Source organism: Hypanus sabinus, unplaced genomic scaffold (assembly GCF_030144855.1).
Source record: "Hypanus sabinus isolate sHypSab1 unplaced genomic scaffold, sHypSab1.hap1 H_10, whole genome shotgun sequence".
NCBI lineage: Eukaryota > Metazoa > Chordata > Chondrichthyes > Myliobatiformes > Dasyatidae > Hypanus > Hypanus sabinus.
Genome location: NW_026779041.1, coordinates 60,263 through 77,642, shown reverse-complemented (window position 1 = coordinate 77,642; position 17,380 = coordinate 60,263). Strand labels below are relative to the sequence as shown.

The 17,380-nt window shown below is 47.0% G+C and overlaps 1 protein-coding gene across 1 annotated transcript in view; it reads right to left on the bottom strand.

Moving 5' to 3' along the window:
• Positions 1-17,380, bottom strand: part of LOC132386055 (neuronal PAS domain-containing protein 3-like) — an 82,366-nt gene that overhangs the window by 44,297 nt on the left and 20,689 nt on the right. The window contains exon 4 of the mRNA XM_059958344.1: positions 13,035-13,209. Coding sequence (XP_059814327.1) covers positions 13,035-13,209 — 175 coding nt within the window. The remainder of the gene's footprint in view (positions 1-13,034; positions 13,210-17,380) is intronic.

Here is a 17,380-nt window from a genome sequence, read left to right as displayed (position 1 = left end):
CTGACAGGAAACAAAGAGTAGCGATTAACGGGTCCCTTTCGGAATGGCAGGCTGTGACCAGTGGTGTACCGAAAGGTTCGGTGCTGGGACCGCAGCTGTTTACAATATACATTAATGATTTAGATGGCGGGATTAAAAGTAACATTAGCAAATTTGCTGATGACACGAAGCTGGGTGGCAGTGTGAAATGTCAGGAGGATGTTATGAGAATGCAGGGTGACTTGGACAAGTTGAGTGAGTGGGCAAATGTATGGCAGATGCAGCTTAATGTGGATAAATGTGAGTTTATCCAATTTGGTGACAAGAACAAGAAGGCAGATTACTATCTAAATGGAGTCAAGTTAGGAAAAGGGGAAGTACAACGAGATCTAGGTGTTCTTGTACATCAGTCAATGAAAGCAAGCATGCAGCTACAGCAGGCAGTGAAGAAAGCTAATGGCATGCTGGCCTTTATAACAAGAGGAATTGAGTATAGGAGTAAAGAGGTCCTTCTGCAGCTGTACAGGGCCCTGGTGAGACCCCACCTGGAGTATTGTGTGCAGTTTTGTTCTCCAAATTTGAGGAAGGACATTCTTGCAATTGAGGGAGCGCAGCATAGGTTCACGAGGTTAATTCCCGGAATGGCGGGACTGTCATATGTTGAAAGATTGGAGCGACTGGGCTTGTATACACTGAAATTTAGAAGGATGAGAGGGGATCTGATTGAAACATATAAGATTATTAAGGGATTGGACACACTGGAGGCAGGAAGCATGTTCCCGCTGATGGATGAGTCCAGAACTAGAGGCCACAGTTTAAGAATAAGGGGTAGGCCATTTAGAACAGAGATGCGGAAAAACCTTTTCACCCAGAGAGTGGTGGATACGTGGAATGCTCTGCCTCAGAAGGCAGTGGAGGCCAGGTCTCTGGATGCATTCAAGAGAGAGTTAGATAGAGCTCTTATAGATAGCGGGGTCGAGAGATATGGGGTGAGGGCAGGAACGGGGTACTGATTGTACATGATCAGCCATGATCACAGTGAATGGCGGTGCTGGCTAGAAGGGCCGAATGGCCTACTCCTGCACCTACTGTCTATTGTCTATCTTTTATTTTGAGACAGAGTGTGGAACAGGTCCTTGTGGCCCAATGAACCGCACCACCCAGCAGCCCACTATTTAACCTTAGCCCATTCACAGGACAATTCACAATGAACCTACTAACCGGTACATTTTTGGACGGTGGGAGGAAACTCACGCGCTCACGGGGAGAACGTAGATAATCATTACGGACAGCGCTGGAACTGAACTCTGAACTCCAACTGTAATAGCGTAACAGTTTCACGCTCACCGCTGTGCTACCGTGGCACCCTGTCTCCTGCCCGTTGAGAGGGGCAGGGAAGATGCAAAGGCCTGAGAGCACGTACCATCAGGCTCAGGGACAGTCTATCCGGCAGTTATCAGGCTTTTAAATGGACCTCTTGTATGATAAGATAAGACTCTCCATCTTGCACTCTGCCTCACTGTGATCCTGCACTTTATTGTTGACCGGCACTGCGCTTTCTGTTACAGTTCACTCTGCGTTCTGCTGCTGTTTTAACCTGCGCCCGCAGAGCTCAGCGATAGGCTCAGCGCACTGTGTAACGATTTGATCCGTATGAACAGCGTGCAAGACAAGCTTCTCGCCGTATCTTGGTGCACGTGACAGCAATAAACCAACTTCAACAAATTAACCAGCAGGAATCGTACACAAGAGCAAATCTACAGGTGCTGGAAATCCAGAGCAACACACACAAAATATTGGAGGGAATGAATAAACAGTCAACATTTCGGGCTGATACCCTTCATCAGGACTGAGAGGGAACTGGGAAGACTATGGGCTGGTAGTTCCACTCTCTTGTTTGTAAGGGTTCAATGTAGACTGGAGAGTTACCCAAAAAGGTTTTTCAGAGTTGTAGAGTGTCACAGAAAAGCACCGCTCTGAAACAGACCCTTTGGCCCATCCAGTCCATGCTGAAACTATTTCAACTGCCTAGTCCCATCGACCTGCATGTCCAAGTACCAAACCAACTTTGCTTAAATGTTGAAATCGAGCTCAAATGTCTGTGTTGGCAGCTTGTAATGCACTCTCAAGACCCTCTGGGTGAGTGAAGAAATTTCCTTTTACCCTTAACCCATGACCTCTGATTCTAGTGTCACCCACCTTCAGTAGAAAAACTCCTTCTATACCCTCATAATTAGATGGCACACATTCCACATCATCCCTTAACTTCAATAATAACCCAAACAGGCTGATAGCAGAACAAACAGCTCTCACAATAAATACCTACAGCATAAACTGGTGCCAAGCTGTATGGGTCCTAATTCCCTTCCCTTGGACAACATCGGTGGTGTGGAGAGGGGAGACTTGCAGTTTGGCAACTGCCTATCTTCCATAAAAAAACCTTGCCCAGGCTTGTGCCCTGGAAACTTTCCAAGGTGTAAATCCATGGTCTATCACGACTAATGGAGGCCTACAAAGGTGTGAACCAGGGCATTCCAAGTATAATTTGGAAGGACGTTGCACCAAACGAAACAGTAATGGCTGATGTGAGGAAGTTCTCTGTGATGGCAGTGTAGAATTGCACCAGTATGTTCTGGAGAAGATAGGCTTTATCAACGGCCGCAAGAAGTGCTGAGCCTTTTTGTTAATGAGGGAGATATGGTTCTCCCACGAGAGGCCCTGTGAAATAACGATGCCCAGAAACCTGAATGTTGAAACGTTGCTAACTGTAGAGTTGTTGATGACGAGAGGGGATGCATTTCTCCCGAAGTTGATATGCATCTCCACGGTTTTGAGGGCATTTAGCAACACACTTCCCCAAGAAGACCACAACCTTGTCATGGGGTTCGGAGGCTTGCGTGCCTCAGTGACCTGCAGCGTTATGCTGGCTAGGATCTTCGCCTCTTGGTCAGGTCACCCATGCTAAACAGGTCAAAGGGCAGAGGCCAGACAGAGGGTGATCCACCAGTTCTCCAGGTGTGGGGGTTCAGCTCAGGGCTAACAACCCCGACTGGTCAAACAAAAAAGCAGCAATGAAAAATCCTTCTACATCTGAGTGAAATGGTTTGGGCGGGCAGAGATGGAGGACCTTTATTGCTATCCTAAATGCCAGCCATGTAATGGGCAGTAAGTAAGTGGCTCCAAGTTACTGTGCTTGACGTACAGCGCAGTAACGAGCCTTGTTCATCCACGCTGACCGATCTACGTCAGCGTGTGGCTTTCCTGTTAAATCCCTCAGAGTCACAGAGCAATACAGCACAGGTCCAGGCCATTCGGCCCAACCAGTTCATGCTGACCGTGATGGCCACACATTGCCTCTCTAAGCCCTGTCCCTCCATGGACCTTCTTTAAACTTGGGTTCTAGAGAAAGGTTAGGACTCCTAAAGTATGGGGGAATGAGTGGAGATTCGGTGGAGGTATATAAAATTATGAGGGATATAGACAGAGTAAATGTAGGCAGGTTTTTCCTACTGAGGTTGTGCGAGACTAGGTTAAGGAGGAAAGGGGAATGTGAGGGGGAGCCTCTTCGTTCAGAGTGTGGAACAAACTGCCCCAGTGGAGGTGGTGGATGCAGGTTTGATTTAGGGGAAGTTTGGAGATGGACGGGAGGGCTGTGGTCGATGGGAATAGGCAGGTGCCAGATGGGCTTAAGGGCCTGTTTCTGTGTGGAGTTAGACCCTCTAACTTCTTCTCGTTGAGAGAGAAATGCAATGCTCGAGTGAGGTTGTTCTGGGGTGAGCTTCAGGAGCTGACCTTCCCAGGTGGGCGCTCCCCTTCGCCAGCCTCTGAGGGGCCCACTTATCTGCCGTCCATTTGGAACGGAGATGAGGAGGAGCTTCTTTAGCCAGAGGATGGTGAATCTCTGGAATTCATTGCCACAGATGGGTGTGGAGGGGGTGGAGACAGCTGTGGGGGCGGGGGGGGGGGTACAAGTCATTGAGTATATTTAAGGAAGAGGTTGATTAGTCAGGGTGATAGAGGTTATGGGGAAAAGGCAGGAGAATGGGGTTGAGCGGGTTAATAAATCAGCCCTGATGGAATGGCAGAGCAGACGGTGGCCTAGTTCTGCAGCTATGAATGATGATCTTAATGGTTGTTTCAAAGCCAAGGATGTTAGAATTCCATCAGACGTGCTGGGTAGACAGAGCAATTAAATGCTATCTTCTTCTTGGTTAAGTTACTGGATTAATAAGCAACGCCTAGGCTAATGAACTGGAAACCAGACATTAAGTACCACTGAGGGAATTTAAATCTCAGTAATTGAATCTTAAGTTAAAACAAAACCGAGCATCAGTAATGGTGGTCAGTAAATTACCAGGTTTTATCTTTAATTTGGAGATACATCTTGGTAACAGGCCATTCCTGCCTATCAAGCCCACATCACCCAATTATACCCATCTGACCAATTAACCTCTAACTCATACGTCCCTGGAATGTACTGTTTTATTGAGATACAGTGTGGAGCAGGCCTTTTGGGCCCTTTAAGCCTCACTGCCCAGCACTCCCTCCACTTAATCCCAGCCTAATCAGGGGACAACTTACAATGACCAGTTAACCTACCAACCGGTACGTCTTTGGACTGTGGGAGGAAACCGGAGCACCCGGAGGAAACCCACACAGTCTTGGGGGGAACATACAAACTCTCTTCAGGCAGCGGCAGAAACTGAGCCTGCCGGGTTTCTGGCGCTGTAATAGTTGCGCTAACCACTATATTGAATGGCGAGCTGTGACCGATAAAGAGCATCCTGATGTATGCATCTTTACTATCCGGATGTTCCAGGGTCGAGTGAAGAGCCGTTGAGATGGCATTTGCTGTGACGATAGGCAAATTGGAGCAAATCCAAGTTGCTTCTCAGGCGGGAGTTGATATGTTTCATCACCAACCTCTCAAAACACTTCATCACAGCAGCTGTAAGTGCTACTGGATGATAGTCATTGAGGCAGGTTACTACGTTCTTATTAGCACTGGTATAATTGAACTCTGCTTGGAGCAAACATGAGGAAATCTGCAGATGCTGGAAATTCAAACAACAACACACACAAAACGCTGGTGGAACACAGCAGGCCAGGCAGCATCGATAGGGAGAAGTGCTGCCGACGTTTTGGGCCGCAACCCTTCGTCAGGACTAACCGAAAGGAAAGATAGTAAGAGATTTGAAAGTAGTGGGGGGGAGGGGGAAATGCAAAATGATAGGAGAAGACCGGAGGGGGTGAGATGAAGCTAAGAGCTGGAAAGGTGATTGGTGAAAGCGATACAGAGCTGCAGAAGAGAAAGGATCATGGGATGGGAGGCCTCGGGAGAAAGAAAGTGGGGGGGAGCACCAGAGGGAGATGGAGAACAGGCAAACAACTAAATATGTCAGGGATGGGGCTTGGAGCAGCTGGGTGGGTCCCTCAAAGTGAGTGGTTAAAGACCTCAGTGAACACTCTAGCCAGTTAACAAGAGGGATTGAATGGTAAATTGGTTTATCATTGTCAAATGTACTGAGGTATGGTGAAAGATTTCTTTGTATAGAGGTTACTTCATCACAACTGTGCACTGAGGTAGTCTGCGGAAAACAAGGCTAGAACGCAGAGTAAGGAGTTACAGTGACAGTATAAGTCCAGTGCAGGGAGACAATAAGTTCACAATGAGGTAGAGTGTGAGGTCAAGAGTCTGTCATATTGTTCCAGGGGGCCCTGGTCTTATAGCAGTGAGATAGAAGTTCAAAGGTTCAATTTAAAATCAGAGGATGTACACAGTACACAATATGAAATTCTTACTCTTCACAGACATCCACAAAACAAGAAAAACCCCAAAGAATGAGTGACAGAAACATCAGCATCACAAATACCCCTTCCCCCTCCCATGCACAAGCAATGGCAGAAGTATTGACTGCCCCCCCCCCGCACTGTAATAGTAAAGCCTCAGAAGCCCAATGATCTAGAGTCCATCCCAACACGTTGGTATCTCAGACAGGGGCTCTCACAAGCGACGGAGAGACGAACGAGGGTGAGGGACCAGCAGCTCGCTGTTTCAATGTTATGAGGTCACAGCTAGGTAGATTGTGGGGCCAAGAGGTCTGTTGAAGACTCTGATAACAGCGGGATAGAAGCTGCCCTTGATCCCGGTGGCAGGTGCTTTCAGGAGTTTGTACCTTCTTCCTGTTGCGGGGGTGGTTGGTGGGGGTGTGGAGAGAATATCTCAGGTAGGTGGGGAGTGTCTTTGATTATGCTGCCTGTTTGCTGAGGAACCACAGGGACCATGGAGGAAGGCTGGTTTCCATGAATGGCCTTTGGTTCATGTAAAGTACATGTACTGTGTCCGGTTTGACCCATGGAGGCAAGGGTGGGAATCTCTGCCTTGCACTTGCAGTAATCCCTAGGACACTGCTCAGCACATCATGGGATCCAACCTCCCTCTATCTACACTTCTCACTGCCGCAGTAAAGCAGCCAGCGTCATCAAAGACGCTATCAACCCTGACAATCTCTCTTCTCCCGACAGGCAGAAAATACAAAAGCCTGAAAGCACGTCCCACCAGGCTCAAGGACAGCCCCTACTCTGCTGTTATCAGACTATTGAACGGACCTCTGGTACGATAAGGTGGACTGCTAACCTCACAATCTACTTGGTATGATCTTGCACATTATCGTTTACCTGCACTGCTCTTTTCTGGTAGAAGGTACAAGAGCCTCAGGACTCACACCACCAGGTTCAGGACCAGTTACTACCCCCCAACCATCAGGTTCTTGAACAAAAGGGGATAAGTACACTCACTTGCCCATCCATTGGTTCCCACAACCAATGATCACACTTTCAGGACTCTTTATCTCATGTTCTCATTATTTATTGCTATTTATTTATATTTGCATTTGCACAGTTTGTTGCCTTCTGCACTCTGGTTGATCTTTCACTGATCCTGATACAGTTACTATTCCATAGGTTTGCTGAGTATGTCCACACAGGACAATGAATCTCAGGGTTGGATATGCTGACGTATATGAGTACTCTGATAATAAAATTTACTTTGAACTTTACACTTCATTCTGCATCGTTGTTGTTTTACTCTGTTCTGCCTCAGTGCTCTGTGTAATGATCTGATCTGTATGAACAGTTTGCAAGAGAAGCTCTTCACTGTATCTCGGTACATGTGACAATAATAAATCAATACCGATACCGATGCTGTTGTTCAGATGGGGAAGTTTGACCCCTGACTCTCACAGGGGGGGGGGGGTCATAGGGGATCATAGCCCTTCCTTCCTCGCTTCTGAGAGTTAATTTCTCCATTAAGCACAAACAGTTAACCTCTGTCTTTTCTTTCATTCCTTGTGATCTCAACTAATTAATTCCCCTGACATTCAGTGTGAAGTAATGGTGTTTGAGAGGAATACGCTCTCTGCTCGAGCCTGCCTCCCTCCCTCCCAAACCTTTTGAGCTTAGACCTTACAGAGAAACACAAAGATGAGACCGTTAACCCTTTCTGGGCTTCAGGGATATCTGTTGGGTGGGGGTATTGCAATGTATATTTGCTGATGGCATTCTGTTCTCTAGACAAAATATCAACATATAGCTATGGCGCTTAAGAAATTGTATTTGTCAACGTGGAACGGAAAGCGAGTTTGTAAACCTGGCGGGAGCAAAGGATGTTGGGAATGACGAGGGTGGAGCGCCGCGGGAGGGGTGTGGGGCAGGTGGCAGAGAAGGAGTGTCAGGGTGGGGGGCACAGGTGCAGACATACCCAGCCCTGAGACACCAGGCAAGGTCATTTGATTCCAAACAATTGGTTTATTGATCATTACAGAATGTCTCTCTGGTGCTTCCTGCTCCCTCCCCTCTCCCTTCCCCTTTTCCCAACCATGATTCCCCTCTCCCTGCCCCCTTCCCACCCTCAGTCCACATTAGAGACCCAGATCAGAATCACATTCATGATGAAATTTGTTTTTTTTTTCATGGCAACAGTACAGTGTAATACATAAAATTATGAGACTGTGTAAAAGTTTTAGGCACCCTGGCTATATATACATGCCTTAGACTTTTGCACAGAACTGAACTCTAAGCGAGAGGATACAGAGTAGTGGGTTGGAGCAAAGTAATGCTGAACATAGACACAAGAGGTACTGCAGAAGATTGAAATCCAAAACAACACGCACAAAATGCTGGAGGAAATCAGCAGGCCAGTCAGCATCTATGGAGAGGAATAAATTTTCAGGCTGGTCATCACCAGGACTCCTGAAGTTTATGTCCATAGATCCTTCGAGGTAGGACACGTCAATTGGCGGTTTAAAAGCTCCAGAGAACTCTTCTCTTCTTAGGCAAAGTCACAGGATATGAAAGGAAGGAGGATCGAATGAAAGACCAGGGCTGATTAAATGCTGTCTACAGTTCAGGTCACCTCATTACAGGAGGGGCGTGACTGTACTGGAGACAGTGTGGAGGAGATTCACTTAGAGGCTGAAAAATAGCAGCTCTGAGGAAAGTTTGGATAAAGATACAGAAAAAGATTAGCTTTATTTCAAAGGTCCAATTTAATGTCGGAGAAATGTATGCAATGTACATCCTGAAATGCTTTTTCTTCGCAAACTTCCACAAAAAAGAGGAACGCCCTGAAGAGTGAATGGCAGTTAAATGTGAGAACGCCAAAGTCCCTCCCGGGCATGAGCGGCAGCAAGCAACAATCCCCAAGCATTTGTCACCCATACGTCGGTACAGGCAGTGCTGGGAGCAGCCCGCAAGTGTCTCCACGCCCACAACTCCCTCCCTACCGCTCCCGAAGGAGGGCCTCAGCTCGGAGCGCCGGCCGCTCACTCGCCTGACCTGACCTGCTGGGTTCCTCCGGCGCTTCGCGTCTGTCTCTAACACGAAGCCGCACATCTCAGGAACTAAAGGAAAGCCGCCCCGGGGGGTGCGTGAACTCACAAACAGAAAGCCGCTCGGAGGCTAAGCATAGCGGCTTGACACTGTTATCCCCGATAACAAAGTTCCGAAAGTCCTAAAGAGTGCGTTTAAGAAACCAAGGAAGACAAACAAATCCTGTTGCGATAAAAACGCTAACGAAATTAAAACTAGCAATGTCACGAATTAAGGCGTAATAGCGATCCAGTTAGTTTTTGAACAATAACGTCCCAATTAGCATACTTAAACAAAGTGGTCAACGAAAAGAAAATCATCCCCGGCTCACCTCCGCCTCTAACTACACCAGACTAAACTTACCGAAAGACCAAGCGAGAATATGTCTACTCATTGGAAACACAAAGTCCACTGCAGATGCTGTGGTCAAAGCAACAAGCTGGAGGAACTCAGCAGGTCGGGCAGCATCCGTGGAAACATCACGCTGACGAAGGGTCTCGGCCCGAAACGTTGACTGTCCGTTTCCACGGATGCTGCCCGACCTGCTGAGTTCCTCCAGCGTGTTGTACGTGTTACGTATACTCATGTGCTTCTCCCACACCCCAACCCACGTGATAGTTTACCACAATAAAACCACAACAGAAAAGACAATACCGGCAGAAAAGTGAGTAGATGGCTCCTACATTGCTTATAGACAATGGCGGGTAATAAACTAATCTCTCCGTTAACGCTGTAAAGCCTTACCCTACTGTGCCGCTCCTGGGATTGATCGATCTTGTATGGGACAGAGGAGGTCAGGGGGAGAATTAATCGAGGTGTATATAATTATTGGCGGCTGAGGTAGTATATGGAGTAAGGGGGGAGGGCCACTCCTTTCGTGCCTCTAGAGGTGGTTTTAGGGGTTCTGCTGGCTGCTCGGTGTGCAGAACCTACTGCCTCCTGGGAATTATGGGGGCAGCAATGAAGAGACTTCAGGACCGATGAACCATCAATAACTCTTGGAGACGTGAGGCGAGATAGAGGCTTTTATTGGCTGGAAGAAAGGACAAGCAGCAATTGACCATCATACTGCATCCTGGAGACTGAGGCCAGGGCTGTGTCTCCAATCGCCTTTATACCAGGGTCTGTGAAAGGAGCCACAAGAGCAGTCAGCGGGATGGGGGGCATATCCAGACAGGTATATGTAGTTCACCACAAGGACCGAGGTAGTATATGGAGTGGTGTGCAGAACCTACTGCCTCCTGGGAATTATGGGGGCAGCAATGAAAAGAGACTTCAGGACTGATGAACCATCAATAACTCTCTCTGAGACGTGAGGCGAGATATCGGCTTTTATTGGCTGGAAGAAAGAACAAGCAGCAATTGACCATCATACTACATCCTGACGACTGAGGGCAGGGCTCAGGCCCCAATCGCTTTTATACCGGGGTCTGTGGGAGGAGCCACAGGAGCAGTCAGCTGGGGGGGGGGCATATCCAGACAGGTATATGTAGTTCACCACAAGGACCAACGCAGAGCCTCCAGATGGCGGAGGACCAAGAAGTGTGACCTGGGCACCCGAGCCAGGGCCTCACCAACCCTGGCTGGGTCGCCTGGGCGACAGTGTCAGGTGCTGGAAGACCCAAAGTACCCGAGGACCCCAGGTTACATCACTGACGACGTGCCCCCGATGCACCTTAGGACGCATCTCAATGTCCAAGGGTTCAAAAGCAAGGGGGCACAGATTAAGTTGGATTTGAAAGGGAGAGGAGGGCATATCCTCTGGATAGACGGGCAGAATTAGAACCAGGTTTAATATCAGCGACATAGGAAGTGAAATTTGTCATTTTGCCGCAGCAGTACATCAAAATGGCCATATTTTGACCATAAAAGGTAAATTAGTAGTGTAAAAAAAAAGAGCCAAATTGTGAATGAGTGTTCATGGACCACTCAGAAATCTGATGGTGAAGGGAAGGTAAAGCTGAAGAAACAGGTTTGTCACTTGTACATTGAAATATACAGTGAAATGCGTAGTTTGCCCTGAATCAAATCAGTGAAGATTGTGAGAAGTGTCACCACGTTTCTGGCACCAATGTAGCACACCCATATTGTTGATACCTCTTCTTTCCCTTTTCAGGGTTCTTTTGAAGACACTCTGGTTCTGAGCAGGAATGGGACAATGTCTCCGGGCCTCACGACCGGCCGCTTTCTGATATCCCAAGAACGCGGCCTGGAAGATGAGTGCGCCTTCAGGGTGCTGGATTTCTGTGGCTCTGCAGGCGGGCTGACTCTTGGCCGGTGCCCCTGACTGAGTCGTCGCGGGAGGACACGGAACATCGAGAGCAGCGGGTTAGCTGCCGCGGGCTGTGTGTCCAGAGACGTGAGTCTCGGGGCCCACTCTCTGGGCGCAGAGCTCGGAAAAAAGCGACGCAGCGGGGTCTTAACATCGTAAATCGGCGAGTTGTTCGTTATGTCTCCCCTCCCGCTGTGAAAACGGGGGGACACCTCTTTTTTCCCTTATTAGGGAGAGGGAGCCTGTGGGATGTCGAATACCGGGTGAACGAGTAATCTTTGGGGTGCTGCAAGTCTGTGTCTTAACTGATGCTTTGCTGCGCTCTTGAGCACTCGGAGGGAGGTGCGATGCTTTTTTTCCTTGATGGGGGATCGTTGCCTCGCTGCTGCTTGTGCATGGGAGGGGGGAGCTGTTTAACAGTTACTCATTCTTTGGGGCACTGCTCTGTTTTCATGGATGTTTGCAAAGAAAAAGAATCTCAGGATGTATATTGTATCCATTTCCCTGACCTGTTGAACCGTATCTTACTGAATTAATCCTAACTGGACATCTTTAGAATGCTGACTGCACGTCTTCGGGCTTCACTGGACAACAAAGACTTTGCTTCTTGAATACTTTTGTTGCTTCTGCTGCTCCTCTTCACGCATCGGGCAGCACTTTTGCCGTTTCCGTAGCATTCGACTGTTTTTACGAGGCCGAGTTGCTAGCTTGACGCTCAACCCAACACAGATGGAAAGCGTGCAAGGGGCCGGCTGGATTCAAACTCAAAGTTCTGTGCCATTGGCATTACACCACCGGCTGGCTGGAATACTTTTGGGTGTAGCTTATGAATTTTGGGCTGCTGATCATGAAAATCACCATGAAATTACCCCCTCACCATAAAATTACCCTATCACCATGAGATTACCCTATCACCGTGAAATTACCCTATCATGCACCATTTAAAAAAAAATCACCTTGATTTGTTATTTCAATTCATTATTCAAGTCAGAATAACTGCTACCAACATTAAGGAAAGCATTTTTGTTGGTCTGCAAATCAAACAGGTCATCAATGACAGGTAATTTGAAGAACTTCTAGTGGGACTGGAGAAAACCACACGGAAGGCATTCAAGGACGTTGTTGAAAATTTTCTTGGCAAGTGCAGAGCACCAAACTATGTGCAGCTGGTTGACAACATGGTTCAAACATACAAAAACATGAAGTGCAACCTGTCACTAAAGATTCATTTTCTGCATTCCCATTTAGACTTCTTCCCTGCAAATCTTGGTGCTGTCGGTGACGAGCACGGTGAAAGGTTTCACCAGGACATTGTGGTCATGGAGAAACTGAATCAGGACAACTGGAGTCCACCAATGCTGGCTGATTATTGTTGGACACTTCAGCGAGAAGCCTCAGACACCGAGTACAAACGAAAATCAGCAACAAAGCATTTTTAGCTTAGACGAACTAATGCAAAGTGTCAGCACTGTTTTGCGATTAAATACATTATATTGAATAAAAGTTAATTTCCTGTTTCTCCAAATTCCTACGTCATACAAGTAGTCTGATATTACATTTCTGTTCAGCTTCAGGTGGTCTATCACTAACAAAAAAAAAAGAAAATTCAGGAGTAGCAACACGTTGTTGTCCAGTGGTGATAATGAGAAGTGGACACTGAATTGAACTGCATCCTTCACATACATGAGGAGTAAAAATCTTTACGTTATGTCTCCATCTGAATGCGCAATGTGCAATAATCTGTAATTTATAATAATCCAGATGATGAAGTTCCTTAATGAAGATATGCCTGATGGTAGGGGGACTTATGCCTGTGATGGAGACGTAGAGAGTCAGTGGACAACAAGTTCCCAGCCCCGTCCCCGAGTCCAGCTAACCCTCTCCCCTTTGCCCGCGGGTGGGTCCTCCCCCTTACCTGGCTCGGGGGTCTCGGCCAGTGAGGAGGAAGACGTCGAACTTGCCCCGTCCTCAGCGGGGGCCTGGGAGCTGTGACCGCGGCTGCTCGGCAGTTTCAGACCCAGCTGCTCCGCCACCTCAACGTGATCGCCAGGGTGAATGTAGTCGAAGATGCTGCTGCCTGTTAGTTCCACCTGGGCAAGAAAGAAGATATAAACGGGGGCAAACGTACAAGGGTTAATGATGGGTTGGTAAGAACCCCATTCACCATCTTAAATGGCCAGCAGTGCACCTCATATGCAAAGTTTTCCATTTCCCATTCAGACTCCCCTCTTCCTCCCCGAACGCTCAGTAGTCCTGCCTCGAGAAAGGGCTTGCATTCCTTACTTTCAGTTTGTTCCACACTCGCAACCTCCTCTGAAGATCCCCCTTAGTTTCCCTCAAGTCTTTTACCTTTCAGCCTAAACCTATGGCTTCCAGTTCCAGTCTCACCCAACCTGCGGGAGGAAAGACTACCTCACTGTGCAGCTTTGTGCAGAACTGGTCCGCCCAGGATTCTGCCTGGATTAGAGGGTATCAACGATAAGGGTGGAAAATCTTTGTCAAGCATCCTCATGCTCTCTGCCACTAAAGGCAAGATCTCTAGTTGGCTACCCATTTTAATTCAACTTCCCTTGTCTGTCCAGGGCCTCCTCTACTGCCATGATGAGACCAAACTCAGGCTGGAGGAGCAACATCTTATTCTCTGACCTGTTGGCATGAACCTCAAATTCCCTAAACTTTCATTAATTTCTCTTCTCTCCCTTCCATTCCCTATTCTGGTTACCCTTTTAATCCTTCTCTTTCCCTTTCTCCCATGGTCCACTCTCCTCTCCTATCAGATTCCTTCTTCATCAGCCTTCTCCACCAATCACCTTGCAGCTTCTCACTTTATCCCCTCCTCCCTCACCTCCCCCCTTACCTGGCTTCACCTATCATCTGTCAGCTTATAGAAACATAGAAAACCTACAGCACAATATAGGCCCTTCAGCCCACAAAGTTGTGCCGAACATGTCCCTATCTTAGAAATTACCAGGCTTACCTATAGCCCTCTATTTTACTAAGCTCCATGTACCTATCTAAAAGACTCTTAAAAGACCCTATCGTATCCGCCTCCACCACCGTTGCTGGCAGCCCATTCCACGCACTCACCACTCTCTGAGTAAAAAACTTACTCCTGACATTTCCTCTGTACCTACTCCCCAGCACCTTAAACCTGTGTCCTCTTGTGGCAACCATTTCAGCCCTGGGAAAAAGCCTTTGACTATCCACATGATCAATGCCTCTCATCATCTTGTACACCTCTATCAGGTCACCTCTTATCCTCCTTCGCTCCAAGGAGAAAAGGCCGAGTTCACTCAACCTATTCTCATAAGGCATGCTCCCCAATCCAGACAACATCCTTGTAAATCTCCTCTGCACCCTTTCTATGGCTTCCACATCCTTCCTGTAGTGAGGCGACCAGAACTGAGCACAGTACTCCAAGTGGGGTCTGTCCAGGGTCCTATATAGCTGCAACTTCACCTCTCAACTCCTACCCCTCCCACTCATCTCCTTATCCTGGATCCTGCCCCCTGTTTTCCAGTCTTGATGAAGGGTCTCGACCCAAAACATTGATTCTTTATTCCTCTCCGTAGCTGCTGCTCGACCTGCTGAGTTCCTCCAGTATATTGTGTGTGTTGCTCTAGATTTCCAGCGACCGCAGATTTTCTTGTGTTAATAAGTTAGTATAAATCACTGGAATGGGCTGCTGGTGGCAGTGATGGCGGTGGATACGATAGGGTCTTTTAAGAAACTCCTGGACAGGTACATGGAGCTCAGAAAAATAGAGGTAACCATAGGTAATTTCTAAGGTAAAGACATGTTCGGCACAGCTTTGTGGGCCAAAGGGCCTGTATTGCGCTGTAGGTTTTCTATGTTTCTGTTTCGATGGTGGTAGCAATGAGAAGAGGGCAAGGCCTGGGTGGCGAGGGTCCGTGTTGATGGAAGCTACCACCTTGAGGCACCGTCTTCTGACGAGGTCCTCAATGGTGACATTTCTTTAGCCAGAGAGTGGTGACTCAATAGAATTCATTGCCACAGGCGGCTGTAGAGGTCAAGTCACTTAAGGCAGAAGTTGATAGATTCTTGATCGTTCCGGGCATGAGGGGATACAGGGAGAAGGCAGGAGACTGGGGTTGAGAGGGAAATAAATCAGCCATGATGAAATGGGGGAGCAGAATCAATGGGTCAAATGGCCTAATTCTGCTCCTGTATCATATGATCTTATGGTGTGGAGGCTTATGTGCCTGATGGTGTAGAATTAGAAACAGAATCAGGTTTAATATCATTGGCATATGTTGTAAAACTTGTTAACCTTGTGGAAGCAGTACAATGAAATACATGATAACAGAGGGAAAAACTATAAATTACATTAAGTATATGTATAAAATTAGTTAAATTAAATTAGTAGTGCAAAAATAGAAATGAAAAATTAGTGAGGCAGTGTTCATGGGTTCAATACCCATTCGGAAATCGGACGGCAGAGGGGAAGAAGCTGTTCCTGAATCGCTGAGTGTGTGTCTTCAGGCTCCTGTACCTCCTCCGTGATGGTAGCAATGAGAAGAGGGCATGAACTGGGTGATGGGGGTCGTTAATGATGGATGCCGCCTTTTTGGAGCTTTGCTCCCCAAAAATGTCCTGGATGCTGTGGGGAGGCTAGTGCCCATGATGGAGGGGACAGTTTACAACTCTCTGCAGCTTATTTCGATCCTGTGCAGAAGCCCCCCTCCCCCATCCCAGACGGTGATGCAGCCAGTTAGAATGCTCTCCACGGTACATCTGTTGACATTTTCAAGTGTTTTTGGTGACAAGACAAATCTTCTCAATCTTCTAATGAACTATAGTCACAGTCTTGCCTTCTTTATATCAATATTTTGGGTCCTGGTTAGATCCCCAGAGATATTGACACCCAGGAACTTGAAATTGCTCACTCTCTCCACTTCTGATCCCTCTATGAGGATTGTTTCATGTTCCCTAAGTCTTATCCTTTCTGAAGTCTACAATCAATCCTTTAGTCTTACTGATGTTGAGTGCACGGTTGTTGCTGTGACACCGCTCAACTAGCTGGTGTGTCTCACTCCTGTAGGAAGACAGGCATTTCCCCCTTTCCCTTTGCATTGTGTCCTGCATGAGTAATTAAGAAGTTTGAGGCAGGATCTGACTTCATCTGGCCACTAATGATCTAAACTCTGGATTCAGCACACAAGGAATAAACAAAATGCTATTAACATTCAGCAGCCCCCTGTGCAGCTAACTACCAGAAGACAGATATTGACTTCCTTGAATATTAAAGGTCAACAAACAGGGCTCAAATCTTTTGCATACTTATGAGGGCGAACATCTGATTAATTAGGCCCGGCTTGAAAGCTACTTTTCCAACATTTCCTTTTTTTTTCAGGGAGATACGATTGACTGGACGCCTTTTCCTGATGGACAACTTGCTTTCTTTATCCAGTTGTCATGTGATCAATTACACCTTATGTCAGACAGAGGAGCACCAAGTTGATTGATCTGCGGGGCTGGGTCCAGGCCACGTGTGGTGGATCTTAATCAAAAGCACATCCGTTGACGGGGGATAGACAAGGAATCAGTTGTTTTTTTTAAGCACTTTTTACAATACATTACTTGAATGAATGCAAGAATAAAATTGTACTTTTAATCATAGTTTCATTTTTACTGACACAGTTTGTATCTTTAACAAACTCATATTTGTCACAGAATGTAATTTGTCCCCACTGACTGGCAGAAGATGATATAGCAGTTACATATACCTTTTCTTTTTTATTATTTGGCTGAGTGTTAGCTCATTTCCCCCATGACATGAACATGCAACTGTTGATTGGTATATTCTTATCTACGGAATTTCTGCTTATAAAGGTGATATCTTCTCAAAGGCGCCATGTTTTTATACTGAATCCTTTAATTTCTCATCTCTCACCTGCCTTGTTACTTTGTATCTTTGTTTAAACTTTAAAATAAATTATCATGAAGAATCAAAGTCTCTCACTCATTCCTGAACTCTCCAAGGAACCCAGGGTTTGAAAACAATCGCAATCAGGCAGTGTATCGGGAGGCTGAAGGTCCTTTGAGAGAGTAACATGCTGCAATGGGAGCCCTCACCCCACCACCCAGTACCGGGTTAGACCTATCTGCTCTCTCGGCCTAATGTAAAGAATGGAAAGAACAATTTCTCAAATGATTCCCTCAACATCGGGGGTACTCGGTTAATGGTAGGGCTCCATGGACATAAAAAAGGATGGGAGCCCTGATCTACATGAAGATAAT